This window comes from Triticum aestivum, chromosome 7D (assembly GCF_018294505.1).
Source record: "Triticum aestivum cultivar Chinese Spring chromosome 7D, IWGSC CS RefSeq v2.1, whole genome shotgun sequence".
NCBI classification, from domain to species: domain Eukaryota; kingdom Viridiplantae; phylum Streptophyta; class Magnoliopsida; order Poales; family Poaceae; genus Triticum; species Triticum aestivum.
The window spans coordinates 301,027,708-301,049,477 of record NC_057814.1 but is presented as its reverse complement, the minus strand read 5'-3'; the positions used below and the strand labels follow the sequence as shown (position 1 = coordinate 301,049,477).

The following is a 21,770-nucleotide window of genomic DNA, read 5'->3' as shown; positions in this document are numbered from 1 at the left end:
GGATATAAAAGCAAAACATGTATTGTGTGCCCTACCTTTGTCCATTCTTAAGTAGAAAATCACATTTTCCAGACCTGTTGATGTAAAAAAAAGCTTTTCTTCTTTCGTTTCTAGGTTACGGGCTATCTCCAAGAGGTTGCACCTGAGCTCTGCAATCGAGTCGACCTCTACGAGAAAAGAACTCCCATATTCGATGAATATAAGATTGAAAAGGAGATCGACAATATTCTCTGCAAAAGGTATGATATCTCTTCCTGCATTACTGATGTTCGTTTTACAGCTGCTAATGTTTTTGCTTCCTGTGTGTAATATCTGGGAGCCATTCTACTGGAGAGCAAAATTGCATCTGTAACTGTATATTTGAGTTTGATAAGTAGCTTCAGTATGTCTGGACCAAGGAGCTGCTTTTGTGGAGTAGTGTGGATGTTATCTCTGTATTGCTGCAACCATAGCTTTTACCACTTCCTAACTAAGAACAAATTAATTTAATAAAAACCAATCCAAAGAGCAGAGTGCAACAACTACAGTGGCTTGGTGTCGTAGGTATTTCTGCGTAGAACTTGCTCAAAGAGTTAAGTTAACTTAGAAGTTGGTTTTGTAATAGCTGATCCATCATGGGCCAAACAAGTCAATTGGCCCATGACCGGATTGACATTGGCACCCAAGGGAGCCAAGGAAAAAAAAGAAGGAAAAATGGCACAAAAAGGAGGTTCCCTCGGGAATGAGTGAACTGTCCCAACCCTCTGGCCAGCAAGCAGCCAGCCCGGCGGCTCTGGCTCTGACCCAGGCACAACCTTCAAGAAGGATATCACTGAGAAGGGTGCGATCGTTCGGTTGTGCTTTGCTGAAGGTGCAGGCATCCCTGTGCTTCCAGATCATCCAAGATGTTAGGAGTACAGTACTAGTGAGGCCTTTTCGCCGTTCCTTGGAGGTTCTCTGCTTGGTTTCCAGCCACCAGTCGATGAGGGTCTCGCCAGGATCAGGCCCCCTGGAGGAGGCACGGAACCAAGGCATGACCTCATGCCAAATATCCCTGGCGAACAGGTAGTGGACCAGGAGATGCTGCATGGTCTCCAAAGTTTGGGCGCAGAGCAGGCAAGCAGGATTATGTGGCAGCGCTTTGTGGGCAAGGGCGCTGCGCATTCCAACAACGATCCAGACCGGCCAGCCAAAAATTGACTTTACGAGGAGCCCATGTCTTCAAAGTAAGTTTCCAGGCACAACAGTGACAGACCCATGGAAAGTTGCCCTATAGCCTGGTCTGGCAGAGTAGACACCAGACTTAGTCCATCTCCAGACAAGGCATTCAGGCTCATTGAAGGGTTGGTAGGCTCGCCAGAGTGTCACAAACTCTCAGAGCCCCAACAAGGAAAGCTGAATCAGGATGTTGTCAATCCAGGCGCCGTTGAGAAGCCCCTGGGCCACGGTGCAAATTTCACCTCGACGGTTAGGGATCTTGGCGAGGATGTCAGTTGATAATTTTGCCACCGTGCTACTGCCAAGCCTGCGGTCGGACCAAAACCGGCAAGAAGACTGCCCATTGCCAATGATAGGGTCCTGATCTTCCGATGAGAGGTACTCCTTTGATTTTATAGGAGTTGACTTTGACGATCCGACTACAATGTGTGTCGACGCTGTGCCATGCAATCGCTAAACCAACTCCAGAGTTGTTATTGACCAAGCTATGAACAGCAATGTGAGTATTGCGAATATGAGTTGGGGTTCTGAAAAGCGGTTCGCCGGCAGTCGTTGGACACATCAGTTTACACGAAGTTGCAGCAATATCCTAGGGCGGTATTTATGGAGGGACGAAGGGGAAATTCGGCCATCCTTGGGAGCCAGAGGCGATGAAATCCACCATAAGTCGGCTTCCTCCACTTATACAGACTCTAAAAACTGCCCAAAAGTTAGGTGGCACAACATCTATGGATGATTATTGACGGAATTATGAGGTGTCATCTTGTATATTTCGTCCATGTCTTCCTTCAGCGGCTGGTTTTCAGGGGTTCAAACACTAGTGTCCTTCTGATAGTGACAGGATGTTAGGTAATTAACACATCAAGCTAACGCACCAAAGTAAATGAAGCCCAGCCCATGTAACATTGTGGCCTGCCCATGTGTTTGTTTTGCCCCGGGCTGTGCCAATGGTCAATGTGATAGATCTGATCAATTGGTGTACCACGTCTCGCTGCAGGGAGTTTAGGAGGCCTACCGTTGCCTCCGCCGCTCGTCACGACGCCATCCACAATCGCATACTAGTACACAGCTGGATGCCAAGCGATTGGAGACCAGCGAGTATTCAGTTCGCCTGCAACAGCCACCACTTATTGAGTCACCAGCTTTTCGCATGTCTGTACCACAACTCTTGCCTGAAAGGATGGCAGAGGACAATGACGTCGTCAGCGTACAGGGATTTAGCCAGGATTTGCCTATGAGGGTGAAGAAGCCAAAGTCCAGGGTAGGCTGAACCAAGCGGCAGAGGGTGTCGACGGACAGTATGAAGATTTGCGGGGAAAGCGGGTCCCCTTGCCACATGCCCTTCCGGTGCCAAATCGGTGCGCTGGGCATGCCGTTGATCAGGACCCTAGTATTGGCGTAGGAGCACAATATGCACAGCCAACCGCAGAATTTCTTGCCAAAACCATAGCGACAAAGAACCTTGAGGACGAATGTTCAGGAGATCGAGTCAAACGCTTTGGTTAGGTCGAGCTTTAGCAGCTCCCGCGGCAACTTGAGCTGGTGAAGGAGCCACGCCGATTGATATTAGAGATGCTTATAAATTTCTGCCTTATTATATGATAGTGTTTCCTTTGTTGCAGGGTTGTGCTACAGAATGGGGGTTCTTTAATTATAGAACAGACTGAAGCTCTAGTTTCCATTGATGTGAATGGTGGCCACAGTATGTTTGGTCAAGGGACGTCGCAGGAGAAGGCTATTTTAGATGTCAATCTTGAAGCTGCAAAGCAAGTATGTGCTTTATGCTTTTGCTTTGCAGGAAAACAGTATATTTGCTTCCAAATTGTCTCTCAGAATCTATCTGTGTCATGAACTTATCCTTCTGTCGTGATTCACTTTCATTGCTTTATTAATTGCTACAGATGCAATTCATTGCACTTTGTCTTGCACGGCACAGGTTTGCTATGAAAATTGCTCTTGCTTCTTGTTATGAGTGAACATATTTATGATGAAACTATCGACTTTGCAGTAGCACTTAAGGGATGCAGTTGGTGTATGTGCTAGAGCTGCTACTCCCCTGTTTATATATAAGGGGTGTTTGACTTTTCAGTCTCCAATGCATGATCTTGAGTACGATTTTTACTTTATAATATGCTTAAAAAATTAGTAAAATGATATATGACATGCAAATATTTTGCAAGACAAATACAACAACATTAGTGGTCAAAGTTTTAAAAAGTTGATCACATGTATACTTATGTGCCTTATGTTTTGAATAGCGGTAGTATATCAGTAGTTTATACTTAGACCAGCGCCTGTCCAGGCTGTTGGTTGTGTTTGGCTATTCTATTAATTTCATATTGTTAGCTATATATTAGCATCAGTGTATCACATGCTCATATCACAAATTTTCATTAGTTCTTTTATATGTTGGTTATCTAATCCCAAGGCAGGATGACCTAATGAGCGGGCTGCTCACACACACACGTAGCTATTGCACATTCAAAAATAAATGCATCCCTTCTGGTGGAATGTAACATCAAATAATAGCGTAATATTTGGATTTTATCATTTTACGAGTGTTGTTGACTTCCTGTCATTTAGGTGATTGTATTTTGAGAAGTGATATCTGTGTATGGTTCACAAAGGAATTGTTACTTATTTCATTTCAAGTACTAAATAAAAAATTCACTGTCTGATGGCACACATTGTACTTCATAACCTTCTGCTTTTTAAGATGAAATAGTGCATATTTCTCTTTTTTTTTAGCTGGGACAATCAGCCTTCATCAGGATATTTTGTACTCCTCCGTTCATAATATAGTGCAAATTGGTTTTCTTAGAAGTTAAATTTCAGAAACTTTGACCAAGTTCATAGAGAAAATTAGCTATATCTACTATACCGGATATATACCATATGAAATATAATCATGATTAAAATAATGGTATTGATTTGGAATTCTAGACGCTGATAATTTTTTCCTATAAACTCGGTCAAAGTTTAAAAGTGCCTTTGAAAAATCTAGTAAACACTATTTTGGAACGGAGGGAGTGCCATTTATTACTCAAATTATACTTGCATTGATATCCCTATTAGAAAATTGCTTTGCAGGCAACAACCACTTCACAGGTATGATTCCCCCACAGATTGAAGGAATCTGAGATGATGGAGAGCTCTCGCCCCGCCTCTCCCCTCCCGCCTAGCTCCGCGTAGCCTCCTAGCCCCGCCGCCGTCGAATCCCCGCCGGTAGCCCACCTCCTCCTCCCTTCCCTTGTCCTCCAGCCCCCATGGCGTCCTCCAGCGCTAACCCCGCTGACCGCGGCGTGACCCTCTCCGACGAGTGCGTGTCCTCCGGCGACCGCTGGCTTGACTCGGGGAGCGAGTCCTCCACGCGCTCCTACTGCGAGGTCGCGCGCCGCCTCGCGGCTCCCCCCGTGTCGCTGGCGCCCTCGGCCCCCCCTGCGGCAGCGCCACACTGTCAACCCGCCAGGACCCGGCTCGGCCCTTGATCCGAGGTGCACCGCGTCTTCGGTGACGACACGGTCGATGGGGACGGGTTCCAACAGCCAAGGCGCAGGAACCGCCGCCGCCGCCCACGCCAGGCCGACGCGCCCCGCTCCCCCCCGCGCCGCCCGCGCAGCCCTTCCCCTGAAGAGGTGGCCGTTCTCTGTTTCCGGTGCCTGGACCCCGGCCACCGCGTATGGGACTGCACCAACGAGATCAGATGCTGCCGCTGCTTGACTTTCGGCCATGACTCCCGCTCCTGCGACACCCACAGCCAAGAGGCGGAACTTCGCCCCCGCCCCCAGGGCAGCTACTGCCGGGCCGACGCGGCACCTCCTCGCCCCCAGGCCACGCTCCTGCCGCCACCTCCCCGAGCTACTCCGGTCGCGCCGCTGCCCGACGCTCGCTCACTCGAGCCGGAGCGCGTCATCGTGTGGCACACCATGGAGATGGAGGAGGCGGAGCGGGTCCTGGCCCGCGCGCTGGTCGCTTCTGTCACTGGCAACCGACCGCAGGTCTCTGCCGATGAGGTCGCCGCGGCGCTCTACGTCTCCTTTGGTCTGGTCGAAGGGGACTTCACCGTGCACGCGCACCACCCGGAAGATTTCCTGATCCTCTTCGGCTCTCAGGCCGCCATGGATCGTCTCGCCGGCGAGCACTTAATTCGCTCGCCCCGCTTCTCCCTCTCGATGCGCCCATGGAGCAAGCTTGCCCATGCAGGCTCTGGCGAGTTTTGAGTACCGCGTCGAGCTCGAACTCCGCGGTATTCCCGCCCAAGCCTGGCACCTCTCCGCCGCCGAGCACATACTCCGGAGGAGCTGCTGGATCGAGCGCCTCCACCCCCACACCCTCTCTCGCGCCGACCTCGCCATGTTCCGCCTTTCCGGACGCACGCACGACCCGGCTGGCATTCGTCGCGCCGCCGTCCTGCAGGTGGTCGAGCAAATCCCCGCGCGATCTAGCTCCGACGCGCCGTCCATCAGAACGCTCACATTCCCGATCTCCATCGACATAGTCCGCGCCGAGATGATCAGAGCCACGCCTCCTCGCGCACCGGCGGGACCGGGTCCTGACCCGGATCGGGGCGCCGGCAACGACAACGACGAAGGGCCAGGCCATGGCCCTGGCCGCGCTCGCCGGCGCGGCCGCAAGCGCAGGCGCTTGGAGATGCAGCCCGCCGGCCGTGCTGATGGCATGGCGGTGGACTGCCTCGGATGGCGCACCAGCGACCTCACCTCCCGTGCGGACGGAGTGGCCATGGCGAAGGGCTGGCCTGCCCCGCCCGACGCGACGGTGCGTACGGCCGGCCTGACTCGAAATGGCATGCTGTCGTGGCTTGGTCAGCAAGGTGCCCCACGCCGTCGTCATCGCGCCAGAAAAGGAAATGGTAAAAGGAAAGCTAGATGCGCTTTGCCCGTGGGCCAGGGCTGCAGCGCTGATGGCGCCCCTGTGGGCGCGCGGCCAAGCTCACCAGGGACAGCTGGCGACCTGCCAATGGCTTCGGCGGCTTCAGCCCCCCCCCGGTATTTCGAATTCGGTGGCCTCCCAGCACGAGGACGATCCCGCGGGGCCACCAACTGCCGCTCCTGCCCCCTCGGATCCGGTGGCCTCCCTGCCCGAGGACGATCTTGCGGGGCCACCAACTGCCGCTCCTGCCCCCTCGGCCTGTCCCTCACCTGCCCTCTCCGCCTGTCGGGATCTGGCCGTGCTCAGCGAGGTCCCTGACTCGCTGCTGGCCTCGCCAGCGCTGACGCCCACCTTGTCGGGCCAAAGCGGCATATCCCCCACCTCTGTTCCTGTGGGGGCGCCGATCCCGTGCGTTGACCAGGTCGCGACTCCGTCGACCCCGTCCGCGCGTGATGGATTGGACCGCACGGGGCTCGAGCTTCACGCCGCATCTCCCGCCCGCGCTTCACCGCCCACTCCTGTGCCGCGGGACCCACAGACGCCCATGCAGATTCCCGCGGCCCCTATCGCCCCCGGGCCCACCACGGCTGCCCCTGCCAAACCCCGAGCCGGCACGTGCGTGCGTGCATGGGTCTGGGCCCGGCCGTTTCGCCTCCCCACCTATTATGATGCGCCGATCCCGCGGGCCTCCCGCCGCTCGCTCATGGACACTGGGAGACTTCCTTGCCGCTGCCACCAAGGAGCTCAACGTCGCCTTACTGGCGCCCAGGAAGAAGCCCCGCCGCCCCCTCGACTTTGCCCCCCGCCGTGGCCGCTCAGCCTCTGCTACGCCCACGACCGCTGCTCCTCTCACCGCCGCCAGACACGCACAAGTGCAGGTCCTCCGCACGCTTGGAATCGTCGGGACTAACCAGATGATCTCGGCCGCTGAGATGAAGGCATACGACGATCTATTCGCGGCACCCATCCCGATGTCCGTGCTGTCGGCCATTGCCGTGCTGGTCGATCGTGAGATCCCAGCTTGCTTGGCGGGGCAGCTGATCGCACCGGCGCACGTCGAACCGGTGTACGTGACTTAGGTCTCTCTGGACGAAGCCTCCCGTCGATCCAACCTTTATGGATCACAGCCTCAAGATAGCTGTATGGAACGTACGCGGTCTCAACGCCCGTGCGCGGCGCCACGCCATTCGCACGCTGCTCGACACGACCGGCGCCTCCATTATATGCTTGCAACAAACGAAGATTGAGTTGCTTTGCTCGTCCGTCGTACATGACACGCTTGGCTCAAAGTTCGATGATTACACGTACCTCCCGGCGCAGGGCACGCGCGGCGGCATTCTTCTCGCGTGGAAAAGCAGGGCCGTCTCCATCTCGGACCCCCTGTTCACCAACGACGCCATCTCGGCCCGCGTCGCTACCGTCGGAGGCACACCGTGGTGGATCACGGTCGTCTACGGGCCTCAAGATGATGCGGCCAAGATCGCCTTCTTGGAGGAGCTACATGAGATTAGAGCGGACTGTCACGGGCCGTGGATGTTATGCGGCGACTTCAACCTCATCCTCCGCTCCGAGGACAAGAACACGGACAACATCAATCGGCGCATGATGGGAAAGTTCCGCCGCCTAGTCAACGATCTCGCGCTTAAGGAGGTTTACCTCAATGGGCGTCGGTACATGTGGTCGAACGAGCAATCACCATCGACCCTTGTGCACCTTGATCGTGTGCTGTGCACGTCGGACTGGGAGGACGGACACGGCGAATGCCACCTGACATGCCTGGCATCCGTCGTGTCAGACCACGCGCCCCTGCTGCTGGACTGCGCCCCCGCACCTATGCTGCACCGCAGGTTCCACTTCGAGGAACACTGGATGCGCCTCGACGGATTCCACGATACGGTGGCTGCGGCTTGGGGCTCCGTCCACGACCCCGACCCATTCCGCCGCCTATTGCTGCGCCTCCAGGCCACGGCGCGCAGTCTAACGAGTTGGAGTGCCAAGGCAGTTGGCAACGTGAAGACCAAGCTGGCCATCGCCCGAGAGCTCATTGCGCGTTTTGACAAAGCCTAGGAAGACCGCATCCTCACTCCCCCCGGAGGACTGGCTCCGCAAACAGCTGAAAGTCTCATACCTGGGGCTCGCCTCCTTGGAATGGACGATCGCTAGACAGCGCGCCCTCATCGCCACCCTCAAAGACGGCGACGCCAACACCGCCTCCTTCAACCGGCAATGCTCGTTCCGAAGGCAGAAAAACCGCATCTTCTGTCTCTCCGCGAATGGCACTCTCCTCACTGATCACGGCGAGATGGCTGAGGCGGCTTTCAGGCACTACGACGCGCTACTTGGCACGGTGGCCGAGTGCGACCACACGGTGGACCTGTTGTAGCTCATTGAGGGGAGCGATCTCTCCGACCTCGACGCGGCCTTCTGCCCGGAGATCTGGGATGCGGTGAAGCGCCTACCTGCGCACAAGTCACCTGGGCCCGACGGCTTTAATGCTGAATTCCTCCGCGCGTGCTGGAGCATCGTCAAGCAGGATTTCATGGATGTGTTCCAGCAGCTCTTTGAGCTGAGTGGTCGCGGCTTCTATAAGCTTAATCAGGCCCTACTCACGCTGTTGCCGAAGCGCGCCGATGCCCTGGAGTTGCGCGACTACCGGCCGATATGCCTCATCCACATCGTGGCCAAGGTTTTCGCCAAGGCCCTATCGCTCCGGCTTGCACCAAAGCTCGACCGCCTTGTCAGCCGCAACCAGAACACGTTCATCATCGGACGGAGCCTCCACGACAACTTCGTGCTCATCAAGCAATCACTCAAGATGCTGAGCCAACTTGGGGCACCCAGGGTGATGCTTAAGCTCGACCTCACGCATGCCTTCGACTCCATCTCCTGGCCGTTCCTCTTTGAGGTTTTGCGCCAATATGGGTTCGGGAGCCGGTTCCTCGAATGGATCGCCATCCTACTGTCCTCGGTGAGCACTGCTGAACGGCGTGCCATGACCACCAATATGGCACAAGGAAGGGCTGCGGCAGGGCGACTCCTTGTCCCCGCAGCTGTTCGTGCTCGCGGTCGACACCCTCGGACGGCTGATTTCGCGCGCCCACAAGACGCGAAGACCGATACCGGCTATATCTCTATATGCCGACGACGTCATGCTCTTCTGCCATGCCACAGAGAGCGACGTGACCGCCGTCAAGGAAATCCTTGACTTGTTCGGCAGAGCTTCGGGCCTCAAGGTGAACTACGCCAAGAGCTCCGCCACCGTCCTGCACGGGGACCAGACCGCCCACGAGATGATTGCCAGCCTGGCATGTGCAACTGCCGCACTCCCGGTCACCTACCTCGGCATACCTCTGACGACGCGTTGCCCTTCCGCGGGGCAGTTGCAGCCTCTCGTCGACAAGGTCACTGGGCACCTACCCACCTGGAAAGCGTGGCTAATGAACCGTGCCGGCAGGCTGGCCCTTGTCAAGTCTGTCCTACGCGCTATCCCGGTGCACCAGCTCTTGGCTTTCGCCCCTCCGAAGAAGACGCTGCAGCAGCTCGCGAAGATTCAGCGAGGCTTCTTCTGGGCTGGGCGAGCCGCCGCCAATGGTGGGCACTGCCACGTGAACTGGCGTCATGTCACTCGCCCCCTTGCTCTGGGCGGCCTCGGGGTCCGCGGCCTGGAGCGAGCCGGCCTCGCGCTCAGACTGAGGTGGCTTTGGCTCTCGCGCCTGGCAAGGTTTGGACCTCCAGTTTTCCAGCGCACCCTGTTCTTTGCCTCCACCTACATGTCCATCGGAAACGGCACGAACGCCCTGTTTTGGGAGGATCGATGGCTCAACGGGCGCTCGGTGGGCGAGCTAATGCCGCTGCTATACAACTGCATCCCCACGCGCCGGCGCAAAGGCAGAACGGTGGCTGAAGGCCTCAACGGCGACACTTGGGCCCGCGACATCCAAGGAGTCCTTGGCATCCACGAGATTGGTCAGTACCTGCAACTCTGGCAACTCGCACAGCAGGTCACCTCAGCGACGCCCCTGATCGGCTGATCTGGAAGTGGACGGCGAGCGGCACATACACGGCGCAGTCCTGCTACGAGGCCACCTTCCAAGGATCCCTACACTCCTACTCATGGAAGCTGATTTGGAAGGCTTGCCCCCCCCCCCTCGGGTTAAGTTGTTGGACTGCCGACCGTCTGGCCCGCCATGGATTGCAGCACCATCCGTGCTGCCTGCTTTGCGACCAGGCGCCGGAAACGATGCGACACCTTATGCTTCACTGCCCCCTCTCCAGGCAGGCATGGCATGAGACCCTTGCCTGGCTACGCATACCGGCGCCGATCCCCAACCAGGAAGCTACACTCATGGATTGGTGGCAGCACGCCAAGGAAGCCACGCCACAAGCACAATGCAAGGCCCTGCAATCCGTAGCACTACTCGTGCCATGGTTGATCTGGAAGCATAGGAATAGCTGTGTCTTCGACAACGCGACGCCCTCCCTAGGCACTCTGATAGACCGGATCAAGGAGGGCGGCTCCTGGGCTAAAGCCGGAGCGACAGGTCTTAGAGTAGTCCTGCCCCCTTCATGGGATGTGCACTGAGCATTGTACTTGTCCGCTGATTATTCGTCCTAGGACGACTGTAACAAACTCCCTACCTTTTCAATGAAAAGAAACGCAAAGGTCTTTTGCGTTTTCTCGAAAAAAAAATTGCTTTGCACAATGATACCATACCTGCAACTGGTACTTGTGTTTTGTGTAACCAGCAACCATACACACGCTATGGAGCAAGATAATAAATCTGGCTTACATAGATTGATCGTATATTCGAAGTATGGAAGATTATTAAAGTACTGGACTTGATTGCTAATCTTGAAATTTCTTCAACACAGATTGCTCGCGAGCTGCGCTTGAGGGATATTGGTGGCATCATTGTTGTTGATTTTATCGACATGACGGACGATTGTAAGATATAGCTTCGACTCTGGTAGAACTAATAATGTCATGTAAATGCATATCCAGGATTGTGCATTTGTTTTACATATTCACACTAAACTTGCATTTATGTTTTTCTTTCTTTCTTTATTTTTTCTGCCAGCCCGTTGATACTTGACTATCTTGTACAAATTTATATCGTATACTAGTATCATTTGTGCAGCCTGATGTTTTAGAATTTACTAGAATGCAGTCTCATTGAATATCATTCTGTGACCTGTACCTTCTCATGTTTTCATATGCTAGGGTAAAATTACCTAGCAAATGATGTTGCTTATTGATGTTAAACTGCTAGATTGTTTTGTAAAAAATCAAGTATAAGATTTCATTTAATGGCATTCTTTATTAGCGAACAGTATATTACATTTTGTACTCAAACACTTGCATATCATTACTCCTGCCAGTAAGATTCAGTCTGGTGTTTGTCCTACAAATTCTTCTTCTTTACCTGTTAAGTTGTTATATGTAACTGGATGCTGGTAAATTTGGTTGGATTTTCAACAAAAAATTGATTAAATTTTGCTCAGTATATCTCTATAAGAATATTTGGCATCTGATCTGGATACTTTGCAAATGTTAGGAATTGTTTGGCTAGATTTTTGTGTGTGCCATCATTTCTCTTCTGACAGGAAATTCACGATTTGTAATTTAAAAAGTGCATTCTGTTCAAAACTGAATCTTCATGGAATTTTTAGAGCTTTGCTTATGCTCTGAATTAAGGCCACTACAGGTAATAGAGAACACCGCTTTTACTTGTACCATTTGGGCATCCTGCATAGTTGGTTAAATTGTTAGCTGACATCGTGGCCAATCTGTTATGGCATTCCCATTTTTCTTCTGATGGTTGAGACAAATTCCTTCCTGGTTATTTAATCAATGTTTCTTGCACTTAATGATGTCCATAAGATTATGTGTATTTTCCTGCTCCTTTTTTTTATCCTTGATCTAATCTAGCATTTTCCCTCAGCAAACAAAAGATTAGTCTATGAAGAAATGAAGAAAGCAGTAGAAAAGGACCGCTCAACCGTTGGTGTTTCAGAATTGTCAAAGCTAGGTTTGATGGAAATAACTAGAAAAAGGGTAATGTGCTACTGACACTTTGCCAGCATGCTGACACTATGTTCTTGTATACTGGAAACTTTTTTTGACAGAAAGACTGTAAGGGAACCCCCTATAGTATAATTGGTGCAACAAACCCAAATTGCAAGTACCATGTCTTGAACCTGGGTGGGTAGGAAGGGATCAGCCCCTTCCCACCACTAGGCTATGCCTTAGTCTGATAAATCTTGTTGGTTGTAACTTGGAGTTATCAGTGGCAAACTCGTAATTGCTTGGATCACTTTGCCAGCATGCTGACAGTTATCCAAGAGGTTCACAATAACATGAACACATATTTATCTGATTATATAGTACGTATTGAGCAATAGTAAGTTGATGAAACCAAGGGTATCCAAAGAAGGCTAAATAAACAAAAAATATTGAGAAATCACTATTGCCACATTTATTGTCCATTTTCCTTTTAAAATTTAAGACATAATTAGGTGAGGTATCCTGAACTGATTAATCACCCATCGTTCTGATCCACGATTTGCCTGACCTATGCTTGCTAGGGTGCAAACTCTGACTAAAAATGACATAGTTTTAATGAGAATACCTATTCTCTATATTGAAATTTGTGAAGATGGAAGTGTGATTCAGAAGTTCATATTGTCAGTGTACGTACAAACGTTTTCTTCTCATCTCAAGGTTTCTCTGTTCTCTCCCACGGTCATGGTTTATACTGAATTTCCAGTATATGGGGAATCTGGCAGAAAACACTGTATGTCAGCATCTGAATACTGCCAAAATCAGAAGTTCAAACTCAGGCCTTGTTTTGCTCCCTGTATCTCTTCATAAGTTGTTACCAAGAAAATGGCTTCCATGGTCGACCTTCCAGGCATGAAACCAAACCGATTTTTGGTCACGCTTGTCATTCTTCTTAAGCAGTGCTCAATGACTCTCTCCCATAACTTCTTTGTATGGCTCATCAGCTTAATTTCATGGTAATTAGTACAACTCTGAACATCCCCCTTGTTCTTGAAGGTTGGTGCTAATATACACCGTCTCCATCCTTCTGGCATCTTGTTTGCCCGAAAAATGTGGTTGAAAAGCTTGGTTAGCCATACTATCGCTGTGTCCCCGAGGCCTTCCCACACCTCAATGGGGATACAATCAGGGCCCGTCGCCTTGCCTCCTTTCATCCTTTTTAAAGCCTCCTTGACCTCAGACTCCTGGATTCGCCGCACAAAACGCATGTTGGTCTCATCAAAGGAGTCGTCCAGTTCAATGGTAGAACTCTCATTTTCCCCATTGAACAACTTGTCGAAGTACTCCCACCATCTATGCTTAATCTCCTCGTCCTTCACTAGGAGTTGGTCTGCCCGTCCTTGATGCATTTGACTTGGCCAACATCCCTCGTCTTCCTCTCTCGGATCTTGGCCATCTTATAGATGTCCCTTTCGCCTTCCTTCGTGCGTAACCATTGGTAGAGGTCCTCATACGTCCGACCCCTTGCTTCACTGACAGCTCGCTTTGCGGCCTTCTTCGTCATCTTGTACTTTTCTATGTTGTCTGCACTGCTATCCAGGTATAGACGTCTGAAACAATCTTTCTTCTCCTTAATCGCCTTCTGGACATCATCATTCCACCACCAGGTATCCTTAACTTCGCTTCTCCTTCCCATGGACACTCCAAACTCCTCCGAGGCCACCTTACGGATGCAATCGCCATCTTCATCCACACATTGTCTGCATCCCCTTCTTCCTCCCAAGGGCCCTCCTTAATGACCCTATCCTTGAATGCCTGAGCTACCTCCCCCTTGAGCTTCCACCAGCTTATGCTGAGGGACAACACTCTCTCCAGGTATCACCTTACAATCTAGGCACGCACGCCTATCTTCTCTTCTCGAGAGGACGAAATCAATCTGGCTAGAGTGTTGGCCACTACTAAAAGTCACCAGATGTGATTCTCTTTTTAAAGAGGGTGTTAGCTATGATCATGTCGTAGGCTAGAGCAAAGCTTAAGACATCTTCTCCTTCTTGATTCCTGATGCCATAGCCAAAGCCCCCATGCACCCCTTCAAAACCCGTGTTAGATGCACCCACGTGGCCATTGAGGTCTCCTCTTATGAAGAGCTTCTCGCCAGTCGGTACACTCCTCACCTGTCCTCCAAGCCTTCCAAGAGCTCCCTCTTGGTGTTCTCATTGTGGCCTACTTGCGGGGCATACACGCTGATAACATTGAGAACTAAGTCACCAACCAGCTTGACCAGGATAATCCGGTCCCCGCGGAAGCTAACAATGGCGTGCAAACTCCAGCAAGGTGAATTCGCCACCGTTCTCAGTGCGGAAGACACCCATGGCCTCGAGCGCCATGCGATTTTCCTGGTGGTCGCGTCGCCGAATTCGGTGGCTTCCCACAGATCATGGGCCTCCAGCTTCACCCTCATGAGGAGCCTCCAATCCTCATAGTTGCTCCTGAGTCAGCTGCAGGAACACCGCGCCGTTGACTTCCTTCACCCCGCGCTGGATGGCAACCTCTGGTCCGTCATGGCGCCCCCTGCGCCTTGGCTGCGTGGAAGGCGAACGACGACTATAGACATGCTGCTGTGTGCTGTGACTGATGCGGCCACCCACTGAAGCTAACATGGTCTTGGATCAGCACCTTGCTTTCATATCGAATGTTAGAACTCAGGCTGAGATAGAGAGACAGAGGGAAGCTGGGTCTGAACACAGGATAGTGTTTTTCTGAAGCTGTTGCTTGTATTGCTGCCCTGGGGTCTATAGATAGTGGGCAAGTCGATTGCTAATGCTAAACCGACCATGCAGCTCTAGCAGCTGCTAGTACATGCAGAAAGCAAATTGACTACTAGCTGCCTGCCTGCATATTTTTTGGGACAGAGGGAGTACATACTAAGAAAGCTCGAGCGGACCTACACTAATACTCCCTCCGTTTCTTTTTAGTCTGCATATAAGATTTGGTCAAAGTCAAACTTTGTCAACTTTGACTAAGTTTATAGAAAAAAATATCAAAACTCACAATATGAAATCAATATTGTTAGATGCACCATGAAATTAATTTTCATACCATATAGCTTCAATATTGTAAATGTTGATATTCCAAAGAATAAAGTTGGTCAAACTTTATAAAGTTTGACTTTGACCAAATCTTATATGCAGACTAAAAAGAAACGGAGGGAGTAATAGCCAAGTAAATACAACATAAAGATTACAGCTAACATCAATTGTCTTTTCTCTTTGAAAACAAGGTTGTGACTGCTTAGTCATCAGTAGTTTCTGAATGTTCTTGTTTTTTATTTTAATGGTGAAATTATGTTCGTGTAGCAACATACTTACTACTGTTATTTGTTTATTACTTTTGAGTCATCCCGACACCCCTCCTTTAGATTATCATGTTGCCAGTAATGTTGATATGCCTGGTTGGTATGCAGGTTCGACCAAGTGTTACTTTCATGATCAGCGAGCCTTGTCCATGTTGCCATGGTATTGGTCGTGTTGAAGCTCTTGATACGTCCTTTTCTAAGATAGAACGTGAAATCTGTCGACGCCTGGTAAGTCCTACAGACAATGCTTGTTTGTTGTCCGTCCTCAGTTTAAGGCTTTAGTTTGTGTTACGCTATCGAAATGAATGCTCACACCTGGACGTAGCTAATTTTCTAGAGATAATTTGAAACAATACTGATGACCCATGGAATTGAAATCGCATGTTTGTTTAGATAATTTGGCATTATGATGAACCTTTTTCTTCTGGATGCACATATGATCTCCTTATATAGCCAAAATTCCAGACATAGAACTTCAGGTCATGATGTACTCAGTGTTTTAGTCATAGTTATTGACAAGGAATGTTTGTCTTAAATCTTTTCCAATGAACAGGCCGTCTCTGGTCATAAATCAGATCCAGAGAAACCAAAATCGTGGCCAAGATTTTTGCTTAGGGTGGACCATGAGATGTGCACGTACTTGACATCAGGCAAAAGGACTAAATTAGGGATCCTTAGTAGCTCCCTCAAAGTTTGGGTTTTGTTGAAGGTAATAACATGCCATGCGTTTCTTTATCCATTTACACCCTCCATGAATCTTCAATAATGATAAACTTAAGCGAACTCATTTTGCTAAATGAAAACAATCCAGATTGCTCGAGGTTTTACACGGGGTGCATTTGAATTGCTACCATATTCTGATCAGAAGGACACAGATGAGCAGAAGGAATTATCACCAGAGTCACCACTTCCAAGGGAAGCAGGAAGACCGAGACTGTCTGTTTTTCCTATAAAGAAATGGATGAGCCGTGCAAAGCGAGCCAAGTGAATATCTTGCAAAGATGAGACGAACTTTTTTTTCAAAGAGCTGAACTGAATCCCAGATTGACAAGGGGTGATTTTCCGAGGGCTTTGCTGTGTTCCAACGGTGATCCCAACAGCGGATATTCATGTTTGCCTGGCTAAAGTTTGGACAACTGTCCTTGATTTTGTAGTTGCCACTCAGTGAAGTTTAACGTGAAATGTGGGAAGATTGTAGGACGCAATGAAATTAGATTGTGTGAAAGCTGTGGGGGCAGAGCATAGTTACGTAGTTGTTGTATCGCCCTAGTCAGATTTTTTGTTTATTTATTCAATCATTGTTAAACGGTAATGATAACTCCCGAACGTTTAGGAGTTAAGCATGGCAACCCGAACGGGTTTAGATGGCAAGTTAGTTTGCGTGAGATTAAGAAAACTTGGCAATTTTTTGACAAAAAGAAAGGATGAAGTTGCCATCTCCTATCAACTAAAATTGCCCTATCAACTAAAGTTGCCATCCTTTATGAACTAAAGTTGTCATGTATAAACTGTCATGTAAAAATGTTCGGGACGAAATGCTCAAAATCCGAACCGTTCGGGAGTTATTGAATTCCTTGTTAAAACATGAAATGATAGTATTCGGAACAAAGATTGTATTGAATTCCACGGCAGCTGACACATCGAACACATATCATTTGTTAGCTTTGAGAGTCATGTGGGTTAACTAGATAAACTAGACGATGCCTCCTGCAATTTCACGGAAATCGTATCAGAACAAATGTATAAGTAGGTGCTTATAAGGGAGTGCTTAGAACTTATTTAGATCAGATATAACTTCTGAAAGCCCACTCACCCTCCACTCGACTGTTCGTTCAGAGTTTCTTAGTTGATTGTTTCGTTCACGTTCAACAGGATATCGATCAGGATTAGGTTCGTTTGATAGGTTGTAGTTCCCGGTCCCAAAATAAGTGTCGTTGATTTAGTACACGACACTTATTAGGACGAAGAGTTGTCTCAAGTTGGCTAGTTATCATGTGTATTTGTTTTCTACAACCTATGCTTGAGGTACCTTGCTTCTTTCTACTCCTCCAAGGAAAAGACCCCTTAGCACCGCCATCATAGGGCGGCGCTCGGGGGATCAGATCCCAGCGCCGCCACCACAGGGCAGCGCCAGGGGGATCAGATCCCAGCACCGCCAGCCCCCATCCCATAGCGAAAGATCCTGCTGTCGCTGCCGCTGGCATTGGCCGTGGTGGCAGTGGCACCCGGTGCCAAGGCACTGAGGCAGGAGGAGGTGGCGGCAACCAATCGAGGCGGCTGGGGCACCTCGGGTTGGGGGCTTCGCACCGCGGCCAGGGCGACTCCCTGGCCGTGCGGCGGCAACCGACAACCCGATGGTTGGTGGTGTTGGCGATGGTGGGCATGGCGGCGGCCGCGGGTCTGGATCTCACCCAGATCCGTCGTCGATTCTTCATGTGGATGGTCGGCGGTGCGATGAGGGCTTTGGTGAGGGGATGGAGGATCTCCGCCGGAGTACCGGCGGCGGCATCCGTCTTCATGGCGAAGCTCCGTGCGGTTCAGATCGGGACGACACGGCTTCCGGTGAAAACCGCGTTTGACTGCGATCTTGGCGGACGATGGCGGCATCTCTGACGTCGTTTCCTTCTTCAGGCATCGTTGTTGCAGGTCACGTCAACTCGATCGGGATGTTTCGCGGGAAACGCTAGATATGGGTCTACTGGATCGGACAATGACTCCGCCATCGGTGTCGTTCTCCCTCATGGGGCATCGTTTTGGAGCAAGTACTGGCTGGAGGGGACAAGAGGAGGAGTGGTGTTACATCTACCGCAAGGCCGACGATGGATCCCGGTGGCATGGCGCTGCGTTGTTTCGGCGACGGGCGCGTGTGGATGGATACGCGCAACATGGTGCCGTTTTCTGGCGCCGTGGTGGCGTCAATGGCAGGCATGGCAAGGTCGGTGCGTCAGTTCCTGCTCTAGAGATGGATCGGTGGAAGACAGTGGCGACAACCTTTGAGAGTGTGCCGGACCGGTGTGTGACCTAGTCCGAGCATTGTGGCTTGGTTGGGGCTCCGGCTTTAGCTGTTAGGTTTTGGTGTGATGTCTGTTTGGTATTCGGCTCGGACATTCGGCACCCCTTCATCAAGGGGATAGGAGTAGCGACACGTGTTGCCAAGATGGTGACTTCAGGCTTGGTGATGTATTACTTTGTAAGGTCTTTGTGAAAAATTAATAAAATGGCTGCATGGATCGTCCATATGCAAAGGCTAGGGGTATATCCTCCTTTTTCTAAAAAAATGCTTGAGGTACAATGTGCATTTTTGAGTTGGTCTGTATTAAGCATTTTTGAGTAACAACCTAGTGCATAGGATTCATCCAGTTGCCAGGCATCACTGAGACGGTTTAAGTTTTTTGATCGACCCATATATCATGAAGTTGGAATATTCTTTGGCTGCAAAAGGTATAAAGGAAAAGAAATCAGACCAAAGCAATTGAGTAAAAAAATATGAAGATAAATAACATTAGACCGAAAGGTATATAAGCAGTAGTGTAGTTGTCAAATCAGAAGCCACACCACTATAGTTACCTGGTTTCCAAATAAGGAAGTACTGAAATCATTGTTTTGTAGAATTTAATTTGAGTTGCTGTGGGATAGATAACTTGTTTAGAAGGCATTTGCTTTGTTTCATGAATGCTGCAGAAGTGAATTTTTGCATCAAGTTTTGCACTTCTGCTGCTTTGTCTCTCTATAGACATTTTGCTTCGTAGTCTTCTAGGAGTTTAACCATCATTGGATCAGACACTGGAGTTCCAAATCTGTTTACCATATTTCCTGATCCATTATTCAAAATTTTGAGTAGGCTAAAGAAATGGTGAGTTGCTTTTAGAGTATGATGATCAAGGTTTTTTTTTGAACCTGTTTGATAATCAAGGTTCAGTATTTGAATAAGCAGCTCTGGAAGGACCAAAGGTTGGCTTGAAGAATAGTAATCAACCATTTTGGAGCGAGGATCATATTGAAGCCATGAGTTATAGCACTGAAGGACGGTATATCAGTGAGTACAGTTCTGTTCATTTTGTCGCTTGTGGTACTGTGTCGGTGTATTTAAGTTTGGATCCTTTAGTACCCCGGACTTGTGCACAGGCAATAGCAACCTTCCCGATGGCAGGGCTTGCCAGAGGCCAGCTGAGGACAAGCACAAGACAAGTTGATATAACTACGAAGAAGTCATCCAAGAAGATGGTTGAAAGGTACTAAGGAAGTGTACTGAAGATCAAGGCTGGAGTTGCCGGCAAGATCCTTACCGGCAAGCAAACAAAGACCCGACAAGCTCTGTGCCCGGCAAGATCCCACTACCTTGCCAACGCTCCACCTCAGCGACCAGCTCGTCGCTTGTCAATAGGTGTGGAGCGGGCAGGTAGTTAGGTGACCTTTTGTTTGGGCACGTGTCAGCTCGCCGCCGAAGATACAATTTTAATGACACCCATCCAGGAGCGTGTCAAAAAAATACGAGGTAGCTGGGCGGACGACACAGAAGGAGAGACGATTCTTGCCGCTGAGCTTCATCAACGTGACACCTCACAACGCATTTAATGTATGTGTCCTAACCTGTCAGAGTTAGGTACTTGGCAGTGTAGCCAATATTTGCCTTATGTAAAGACCATTTTGCCACTATGGCGACCCCTTTCTCTATAAAAAAAGGCCCATGGCTACCTTTACAAAGGTCGGAACTTTGCTCATTTACATGCGTAGCTGCACTTCCCGCGCAACCTTGCCGGCAAGTCGCGGTCCTTGTACTTGAGCTTCATACACATAATAAAACAAAGCAGGAGTAGGGTTTTACGCTTCACAACGGCATGAACCTGGGCAAATCCTTGCGTTGATTGCTACATCTGCTCTTTGTGCACGTTGATCTCCCTAGTCGAACCGCAAAGGGGCCTTTGCCGGTCCCATAGATCGTCGTATACATGACATCTTTGGCGCGCCAGGCAGGGGGATTGCTTGCGCGAACCTGATTTAGCAGTCGGCGCGTCTGCTTCATCATCTTCATCGCCATGGCTCCCAAGAAGAAGGGCGCCACGGTGGTCGGTCCGTCCACGTCCAAGCTAGCGACACCGACGTAGACAGGCAATGGCGCAGGTGGTGATGGAGGAGCCAGAGACAGCGAGCAACTTCCATGGCGTTCTGGCGATCCGAGCCAGGAGAGTGGCATCGTCCGAAGCGGGAACAACAATAACCCGCATGCCACCAGGTCCAAGGACGGAGCTGTACTGCCTGTGGGCGGCATGGCAAACTCCAAGGACGGCGCGGCGTGATGTCTACTTCGCAACCATCTTCTTGTAGACTCGTGTTGGGCCTCCAAGCGCAGAGTTTTGTAGGACGGTAGCAAATTTTCCTCAAGTGGATGACCTAAGGTTTATCAATCCGTGGGAGGCGTAGGATGAAGATGGTCTCTCTCAAATGCAACCAAATAACAAAGAGTCTCTTGTGTCCCCAACACACCCAATACAATGGTAAATTGTATAGGTGCACTAGTTCGGTGAAGAGATGGTGATACAAGTGCAATATGGATGGTAGATATAGGTTTTTGTAATCTGAAAATATGAAAACAGCAAGGTAGCAAGTGGTAAAAGTCAGCAAAAACGGTATTGCAATGCTTGGAAACAAGGCCTAGGGTTCATACTTTCACTAGTGCAAGTTCTCTCAACAATGATGACATAATTAGATCATATAACAATCCCTCAATGTGCAACAAAGAGTCACTCCAAAGTCACTAATAGCGGAGAACAAATGAAGAGATTATTGTAGGGTACGAAACCACCTCAAAGTTATTCTTTCTGATCGATCTATTGGGCTATTCCTATAAGTGTCACAAACAACCCTAGAGTTCGTACTAAAATAACACCTTAAGATACACATCAACCAAAACCCTAATGTCACCTAGATACTCCAATGTCACCACAAGTATCCATGGGTTTGATTATACGATATGCATCACACAATCTCAGATTCATCTATTCAAACCAACACAAAGAACTTCAAAGAGTGCCCCAAAGTTTCTACCGGAAAGTCAAGACGAAAACGTGTGCCAACCCCTATGCATAAGTTCACAAGGTCACAGAACCCGCAAGTTGATCACCAAAACATACATCAAGTAGATCACGTGAATATCCCATTGTCACCACAGATAAGCACATGCAAGACATGCATCAAGTGTTCTCAAATTCTTAAAGACTCAGTCCGATAAGATAACTTCAAGGGAAAACTCAATCCATTACAAGAAGGTAGAGGGGGAGAAACATCATAAGATCCAACTATAATAGCAAAGCTCGCGGTACATCAAGA

The 21,770-nt window shown here is 49.9% G+C and overlaps 1 protein-coding gene across 3 annotated transcripts in view; it reads left to right on the top strand.

The window, feature by feature from the left end:
* LOC123165327 (ribonuclease E/G-like protein, chloroplastic) overlaps positions 1 to 17,064 on the top strand; it is a 37,221-nt gene extending 20,157 nt beyond the window's left edge. For all 3 annotated transcript variants that reach the window (XM_044582956.1, XM_044582955.1, XM_044582957.1), the window contains 7 exons: positions 115 to 239; positions 2,820 to 2,967; positions 10,960 to 11,032; positions 12,030 to 12,142; positions 15,552 to 15,671; positions 15,997 to 16,152; positions 16,255 to 17,064. In XM_044582956.1, coding sequence (XP_044438891.1) covers positions 115 to 239; positions 2,820 to 2,967; positions 10,960 to 11,032; positions 12,030 to 12,142; positions 15,552 to 15,671; positions 15,997 to 16,152; positions 16,255 to 16,431 — 912 coding nt within the window. In that variant the 3' untranslated portion in view covers positions 16,432 to 17,064. The remainder of the gene's footprint in view (positions 1 to 114; positions 240 to 2,819; positions 2,968 to 10,959; positions 11,033 to 12,029; positions 12,143 to 15,551; positions 15,672 to 15,996; positions 16,153 to 16,254) is intronic.
* Positions 17,065 to 21,770: the final 4,706 nt, after the last annotated feature.